Raw genomic sequence first — 8,884 nt, 5'->3', positions numbered from 1 at the left:
GAGAGAGAGAGAGAGAGAGAGAGAGAGAGAGAGAGAGAGAGAGAGAGAGAGAGAGAGAGAGAGAGAGAGACAGACAGACAGACAGACAGACAGACAGACAGACAGACAGACAGACAGACAGACAGACAGACAGACAGACAGACAGACAGACAGACAGACAGACAGACAGACAGACAGACAGACAGACAGACAGACAGACAGACAGACAGACAGACAGACAGACAGACAGACAGACAGACAGACAGACAGACAGACAGACAGACAGACAGACAGACAGACAGACAGACAGACAGACAGACAGACAGACAGACAGACAGTCAGACAGACAGACAGACAGACAGACAGACAGACAGACAGACAGACAGACAGACAGACAGACAGACAGACAGACAGACAGACAGACAGACAGACAGACAGACAGACAGACAGACAGACAGACAGACAGACAGACAGACAGACAGACAGACAGACAGACAGACAGACAGACAGACAGACAGACAGACAGACAGACAGACAGACAGACAGACAGACAGACAGACAGACAGACAGACAGACAATACAAGACAAGACAGACAGATTGATCCACTCTTATTTCCACAGAGTTATATCCTGTGGATTTAAAACGTGTCCATTATTATTTCGGAGTATCACAGCTCCACTGTTTCCTCTCAGTGATTTGATTGGTCCGTTCCTCACCCCCTTACCCCTCACCCTTCCTCGCCCCCTCACCTGTTACCCTGGACCGTGTCTCAGCCCGGGGTGTATCATTTGGTGTGTGTAATTGGTCTTTGGGATATTTCAAAAGAGGAGTTCAGAGGAGAGACCTGCCCTCCGCCGGCCGGTCGCTTTGTGCTGCGGTGTTGTGCACTAAACCACCGCTGTGTGTAACGCTGTGTAACTTCATCCACGCCGCGTCTCTCCCTTCACAGGCCCGGTGCCTCTGCCTCCCCTTTCCTTTGTACCTGCTGGTCCCAGTTCAGCCTATTGTCACCGCAAGCTGCTTTTATATTTGCGCTCACTGGGGATCAGCAAAATCTCACGATAGCCACTAAGTCGGAAGCAGGAGAGGATTTGCCAGCATTCGGTTTGGTTTTTCTTCTTTTTTGGGAGGGTCTGAGGGGGCGTCGGAGGGCAGAGAGAGAGAGAGAGAGAGAGAGAGAGAGAGAGAGAGAGAGAGAGAGAGAGAGAGAGAGAGAGAGAGAGAGAGAGAGAGAGAGAGAGAGAGAGAGAGAGGAGCAGGGTAGAGAGAGGAGCAGCCCCCCGCGGAGAGAGAGAGGAGCAGCCCCCCCCGCGGGCAGTAGACCACCGCTCTGTCCCCGGGCTGGTTAGTGCGGATCACTCCAGCCCTGCCGGAGCTCCTCGGACCCCGTGTTCAATGCCCGGAGGACCCAGCGCCCCGCGTCCGGAGGATACCCCGGCCGACCGCTGATGGGGCCACCAGAGGCGCCCCTTTCCTTCAGACCCAGCGCCGAGCGGACCATGCCATGATGATCCTCCTTCCTCTGCTGTTACTGCTGAGCTCCCTGGGCTCGGTGTCGCCGGTGTCCCCGCCGGTGTCCCCGGGGTACGGGAGGACTGAGGGAGCCCCGTGTTCCCGGGGCCCTGCGTGCGACCCCCGGCGGCGGCGGGATGCGGGGGGGCGCGGCGGCGTGTACGAGCACCTCGGGGGAGCGCCGCGGCGCAGGAAACTTTACTGCGCGACCAAATACCATCTGCAGGTCCACCCGTCCGGGAGGGTCGACGGGTCACTGGAGGAGAACCACCAGCTTAGTGAGTTTCGGGGTCATATAGCCTACCTCCACTTGACATTAATTATTATTAATATTATTCTTATTATTAATCATATTCTTAATACATTATTATGCTGCTCAAACGCCTGCTTGGACCGGCTACGCCCGAGGTGTCAGGACATGATGCCCTTTATGTCCAGTGAGAGATTGGGACAATAGCCTTTTAGTCTTTAGGGTTTAACAGGATAGAGTCTCTAATGTTTAACGTTCATTTTAAACGCTCTGAATGACTTTATTGATTCAATCATTTAATCCAAAACGATTTACTAATATCATTTATTTATCGGTGGATGATTTAGAAAAGCGAAACCTAATGTACTTCAGGACGTCGTGGTGCCCAACGTCCAATTTAATGTTGAACGCTCAGGCCTTACGGGAGCTGTTTTATGAACTGTTTTTATTATACATCAACCGGATCGTGGAACGAAAACCATAAAAATAAAAATAAAAAATATTGCCACATTTGGTAAATGACGGTAGATTGTCCGTTTTTTTCTTTTTGGGGTGGGACCCGAAACGGGTCGAGACCCCGACCCCGGAGGAACAAAAGGCTCACATCCCGCGAGGCTCAGAGCTCACAGCCTTCGGGTCTCGAACTCGGAAACTCTCAACCCCCGCTAAAAGCCAATGACTGTAACGCTACTTTAATCTAACCGGTGTTTGTCTCTGGTCCCAAATCTCAGGCATCATGGAGATCACCGCGGTGGACGTGGGCGTTGTGGCCATCAAAGGGATCTTCTCGGGTCGGTACCTGGCCATGAACGACAAAGGGCGTCTGTACGCCTCGGTAAGCATTCATTAATACAGATTGTGGTGTGCTCAGGCCACAGTCATCTATTACAATGCATTGCTAACTGATTGATATTAGGCCTAGCAGAAATCATTGAAGTGCCTCCCCTAGCATACGGAGGTCAGTTATCTGGGTCTCACAGACAAGGATGTAGTAGCAGAGTTATTCATGAAGAAGCATCATCATGTGGGTTTAGGGGGTCAGACTGCCCTCACCATGTGGGTCTAGGGGGTCAGACTCTGCCCTCACCACGTGGGTCTGATGGGGTCAGACTCTGCCCTCACCATGTGGGTCTGAGGGGGTCAGACTGCCCTCACCACGTGGGTCTGAGGGGTCAGACTGCCCTCACCACGTGGGTCTGAGGGGGTCAGACTCTGCCCTCACCACGTGGGTCTAGGGGGTCAGACTCTGCCCTCACCACGTGGGTCTGAGGGGGTCAGACTGCCCTCACCACGTGGGTCTGAGGGGGTCAGACTGCCCTCACCACGTGGGTCTAGGGGGTCAGACTGCCCTCACCACGTGGGTCTAGGGGGTCAGACTGCCCTCACCACGTGGGTCTGAGGGGTCAGACTGCCCTCACCACGTGGGTCTGAGGGGGTCAGACTCTGCCCTCACCACGTGGGTCTAGGGGGTCAGACTCTGCCCTCACCACGTGGGTCTGAGGGGGTCAGACTGCCCTCACCACGTGGGTCTGAGGGGGTCAGACTGCCCTCACCACGTGGGTCTAGGGGGTCAGACTGCCCTCACCACGTGGGTCTAGGGGGTCAGACTGCCCTCACCACGTGGGTCTGATGGGGTCAGACTGCCCTCACCACGTGGGTCTAGGGGGTCAGACTGCCCTCACCACGTGGGTCTGATGGGGTCAGACTGCCCTCACCACGTGGGTCTGAGGGGGTCAGACTGCCCTCACCACGTGGGTCTGAGGGGGTCAGACTGCCCTCACCACGTGGGTCTGATGGGGTCAGACTGCCCTCACCACGTGGGTCTGATGGGGTCAGACTGCCCTCACCACGTGGGTCTGAGGGGTGAGTGCGTGTGCAGTGTCCCGCGTTGGGGTTGTGTGTTGAGCCTCTCCCCTCCTGCTCCCCTCGCTCCCCCAGGAGGTGTTCAACAGGGAGTGTGAGTTCATCGAGCGGATCCACGAGCTGGGCTACAACACGTACGCGTCGCGCCACCACTCAACGGAGCAGCCGGCGGCGCCGGGGCCCTCGGGGGCCCGGCGCCGGGCCAGCGCCAAGCGGCAGTGGTACGTGTCCATCAACGGGAAGGGCCGACCGCGGCGGGGCTTCAAGACCCGCAGCACGGACAAGGCCTCCCTGTTCCTGCCCCGCGTCCTCGGCAACAAGGACCACGAGATGGTGCGGCGTCTGCTGAGGGAGCGCCAGGGGCCCTCCAGGGGCCCCCGCCACCCCGCCCACCGTGGCGGACGCACGGACCGCAGGAGGCGTCGGCACCGGGGCGGGAAGGGCCGCGGCCGGGGGGAGGAGCACTGAGGTCCGGAGGCTGCGATTGGCTGAGTCTGCGGCGTCTGACCCCAGACGATTGGCCCACCGAGAGACCTAAGACGGAGGCGTCCTGTCGGGGGTGGGAGCTCGGTAACGAGGCTGAGGAACCGGGCTGACAGACCGTCGGCTGAGACCAGATCAGACGTTCCCCCAGACCGGGCCGCGGTCCTCCAGACCGGGCCGCGGTCCTCCAGACCGGGCCGCGGTCCCCCAGACCGGGGCGCGGTCCTCCAGACCGGGCCGCGGTCCTCCAGACCGGGCCGCGGTCCCCCAGACCGGGGCGCGGTCCTCCAGACCGGGCCGTGGTCCTCCAGACCGGGGCGCGGTCCTCCAGACCGGGCCGCGGTCCCCCAGACGGGCCGTGGTCCCCCAGACCGGGCCGTGGTCCTCCAGACCGGGCCGTGGTCCCCCAGACCGGGTCGTGCTCCTCCAGACCGGGCCACGGTCCCCCAGACGGGCCGTGGTCCCCCAGACCGGGCCGTGGTCCTCCAGGACTGTCCGGGACATGAAGGAGGACGCTGAGACCGGGCACACCCGAGGGACGTTGCCTGAGTCCTTAAGAACTTTTATTAAGTCTAGTACTTCAACACGCAGCAGTGTGGCTCCCACCGTTCTCCTTTAATACGTCGTAAGCTTTAAGACCGCGTCGGACATAACATTGGGATATATTTAAGTGTTTGCATAGTTACTAAAGTGCAGATGATGGACAATGGGCATTAGAAACAGAACAAAGCAAAGCACTTTTTAAAGATATATTACTCGATATGGGGCCTGTGTATTTCTGTGACATACTGATGTGATGATCTACTAAGAAATTTGTATATTTGCTGATGCTATATTTATTTGGTGCCTGTATTTTTTTAAGTTATTATTGAAAGTTTTTTTTACATTTCAACAATATTGCTCCTTTTTACGCTCAGTGTCATTCATTTCACAAAACGTTTCATGGGCAGAAGATAAATAGAAAGAAAGGATACTCGGTCTAAACTGATTTGTTCTTTCCTTTTAGCCGAGGGAGTTGGCCCAAGACCTTATGTGTTATTTTTGCCACAATATAAACCCCAAAGATAGACTCCATAATCCCAAGAATTCAAAAAACAGAGAAATGTATTTTGTTTAATGTGTATATGATTGTTTTATTTGTTGTAACTGTTTTTAAAGAAAAGTGACAGAAACTCTAGCACATTGTTGGTCATTACAAACTTACCGAGGTCCACTGATAGAAGGTGGTGCTATTGGACACTGCTGTTTAACGTCCGACTGACACTGAGAAGAAGGGAATGCTAGCAACATAGGGAGGATTTATTTAGACATCACTGGTAGCAAAAACACTTTGTTTTTCCCACTAACTACATTTATTTTATTTAAACATGCGTTTTTTATCATCTCAGTTTCCCTCCTGTGTCACTCATCTAGTAAACCAGCTTTCCTGGAGCCCCGCTGAACTCACAACCCAGTGCGGAGAAATAGTGCGAGCGCTAATTTATTGAACCCATACAAACTCCTCTTCTAGATGCGCATTGTTTCAGCAGGCAGCTTAAGAGCTGCGTGTGTGAATGGCTGCCAAACATCTATAGGTAGAGGAATATAAAGGCCTGTCATCCTATACCTGCGGGCTGGGGAGGCATCCTGGCCTCACAAAGGCCCCTCCCATGGGGGGCCTGGGAAGCAGCGTCCCAGGACTGCTCGGCCTTTCTGTGGGAAAGACCGAATGTGTGGAGTCCATAAACAAGGAGAGCAGGTCCACAAGCAGCAGAGAGCCGCTCACACCCTGGGCCACGGGGTGCCATGGCGTCTTATTAACACGTTTTATATCATATATCTTACCCTACTACTGGGGAAATGTTGTGGAGCCCCTTCCCCGACGGTCCCCTATCGGGGCCCTCCTGCTATGACTGGCCTGGTGGTGGTAAAGCAACCCCCCTTTAAGTCACTAATGGGTGGGTGGGTGACAGTACTATTGATAAGGAGGACCCTGGAGGCATCTGGATACGAGTAACATAATGGCCCGATCGCTTTGTCTCGAATATTCAGAATAGAAGATGCGAGGAGAGCAGTTGGTCTAAAGTTTTGCGGAGGCTCTGGATTAACGAGGCTGCACTAGGCTGTGTGGTCACAGGACACCAGTCAGGGCTGAGGTTCAAAGGGACACTCTGTCTGTGCTTTAGACTGGTTTACCAGCGTAAAATATTAGAGTCTGTCATCGTTTGTTCAAATAAATGATCATGATGTTCATATATGTAGATGTCGAGATGATTAATAAACAGAATAATGATAAATGATGATACATTTGGCTGGATACCAGTTGTCTCTTTTTACCCTGATCTGTCAATATTGCTCGTATATTTTTTTGGTTTGGATATAATTAAGACATAATCCATTTAACTTGCAGAGACGATTACAGTATTATTTATTTAATACTATTAAATGATAATAAATTGTGCACTCAGCATGCAGACTTTGGGTGAACATCTAACACCATCCGACTATTAGCCAACCAGTGGTTATCTTCTGAAATCCATCTGGTCTCCGTTGCTTTTGGTCGCCTTACTATTTCACTGAGATAGAAGGTTTGGATAAAAGTGGATGGACTGAAACGTTGGTCCTTTCAATACCCACAAGGTTCTGCATCTATAACGTGTATATATATATATATATATATATATATATATATATATATGTATCTTAAAACCAGCACATTATCTGGTTAAAATAGGTGGCTGACCTGAGGTGAACCTCTCCCATCAGTGGTGGAGGCAGTCCACCACTGTAGGGCTACAAGGGCTACAGTGTCCTGTAGCCCAGAGAGGCGATGGTTTCCACCACAAGTGCCCCCTTCGGCGGTATGGAAACAAACCTACATACACATGTCATTTGATGGACGTTTATATCCATATCTAAAGACAAGACATTCACTTCCCCAGACAATCTCCCACATGATGTCTAAGTTGTCTGGCAAATTTCTAACTGCAGGCCTATCCTCCATATTAGCACATTATTCAAGACATCTAACCTATTACCATATAGGCCGACTGTTCTTGATTTTACATTTTCCTTAGGCTATATATTATTTCTTTAAAGACCTACATAAGATGACAAACGAAATATGTATATTTAAAGGCAGGGTATGTTACTTTGTTTTTTATGCATTTTTATATGAATTTCATTAAATGCTTTTATGATGTCAGTCAGTCACTTTAGAGTTACACACGTTGTGTTGCCATGGGGTTGTTGGAACCCCATGTGATTCGTTGAATGAAGATAGGCCGACAGAGTAATCTGCAGCCAATGGACAGAGCCCATGCGGACCAGTTGTTTTTGCGATTTTTCTGCTTTCACAAAAAATAAACCTTATTTCCTTGTAATCTGTAATATGAAGAAAATAATAAAAAAGCAGCAATCAGGCTCGAGCATTTTCAGAGCAAACCACGGTGAGCCGAGACAGAAAGGTCCTTCTACTCCTGGAAGATCAGAGTTCCCAGCTGCCAATCAAGGCCATCACCGTCTAGCTGGATGATGGGATGAAGTCCTTTCCACCTCACTGTTCACATAAGCTTCTAGTTCTGGTCAAATTCCTAGGATAACCTTTCAGGCACCGCTACTGATTTTCACTATTCAAACATGCAACTACGTTCTGGAACATATGTCCTGCTCCCTTTTCACGAAGAACAGTGCATAGCGTTGCCGAAATAGGAGCGCCATGGGACCGACCAGCAGGTGGCGGTAATGCAACACTTATTGAGAGAGAGATGCTGCAGAGACGCGTGTTGCTCAAATCAAATGCGCGACTTCGATGCAGCCTTGATTGCGGATCACTGATTGGTTAATTGACGAGCAGGCGACAACCTAGTTAACATTTAATTTAATGACACTTAGTTGGGGTAGCTTGTACAAACGTACAAATCTAAAAAACATTGTATTTTGTGTGTGTGTGTGTGTGTGTGTGTGTGTGTGTGTGTGTGTGTGTGTGTGTGTGTGTGTGTGTGTGTGTGTGTGTGTGTGTGTGTGTGTGTGTGTGTGTGTGTGTGTGTGAAGGATCGATAGTAATGGTTCGGAGCAAGCTAGGGCCTGTGTGACGAGGCTTCTGGGTAGTGTAGTTATGATTCTTGAAATGTGATGATTGGTTCAAATTCCATCCGACAAATGTCAAATATTCACCAATATAAATTAGACAATTATAGTGTTTAGTCTAAAAATCTTAGACTGAATGTTGAGCAATTCTACATTCTACATTGCTTTCCCCGACTAATGACCTAGCCTATACATTTAAAATAAATGCATTATTGCATGCATTATTCCTATACTGCACCGTTTTCATCACAACAGCAACACCTGGAACGATCTGAGTCGTGTTCAGAGCAACGAACCACTGTGAAGTGATCGGCTGGTTAGAATGCGGAGAACTTTTACGCACAACAAATCCAGTAAGTTAGTACCATGGAGAGCGACACTGGAACCTACTGCCAAAGTCTTGGACATAGTAGTACCAGTACCTTATGTACTTTACTTTATATAGGCCGTATCCTTCAACAACACAACACCATCCAACAGGCATGGAGCGGAATGTGTAGAACTGTACAATAGAGGGACTGAAACACATGTTGGGTGCTTCGCGTTCCTTTACTCTGATCTTTGCTCCCGTGTGACAAACACGCACGCGTGCTCCTGTTGTTCGCCCGTCAAGCCTCCGCAGTCCCGCTGAATACACGCTGAGATCAGATCCCACCGCCTGCAAAAGACGCGTCCTGCAGGGCCAGCAGGTCCTGGATCACAGCCCCCTTAAGGGCACCAGGGGCAGC

The 8,884-nt window shown here is 51.1% G+C and overlaps 1 protein-coding gene across 1 annotated transcript; it reads left to right on the top strand.

Annotated features, from left to right (window-relative positions):
• Positions 1–1,285: 1,285 nt before the first annotated feature.
• Positions 1,286–4,362, top strand: fgf3 (fibroblast growth factor 3). The gene is made up of 3 exons (XM_030377957.1): positions 1,286–1,770; positions 2,474–2,577; positions 3,681–4,362. Exons 1-3 carry the CDS (start codon positions 1,485–1,487, stop codon positions 4,071–4,073), a joined length of 783 nt encoding a protein of 260 aa, XP_030233817.1. The 5' UTR covers positions 1,286–1,484; the 3' UTR covers positions 4,074–4,362.
• Positions 4,363–8,884: the final 4,522 nt, after the last annotated feature.

The sequence above is a fragment of the Gadus morhua genome, chromosome 14 (assembly GCF_902167405.1).
Source record: "Gadus morhua chromosome 14, gadMor3.0, whole genome shotgun sequence".
Lineage (NCBI taxonomy): Eukaryota > Metazoa > Chordata > Actinopteri > Gadiformes > Gadidae > Gadus > Gadus morhua.
Note: the sequence above shows the minus strand (reverse complement) of the source record. Positions and strands in the feature narration are given on the sequence as shown.

Coding starts and splice junctions, on each gene's coding strand:
- fgf3 (XM_030377957.1), top strand. CDS start 1,485: ATGATGATCCTCCTTCCTCTGCTGTTACTGCTGAGCTCCCTGGGCTCG. Junction 1,771..2,473: donor GGAGGAGAACCACCAGCTTA/GTGAGTTTCGGG, acceptor CCCAAATCTCAG/GCATCATGGAGATCACCGCG. Junction 2,578..3,680: donor AAGGGCGTCTGTACGCCTCG/GTAAGCATTCAT, acceptor TCGCTCCCCCAG/GAGGTGTTCAACAGGGAGTG.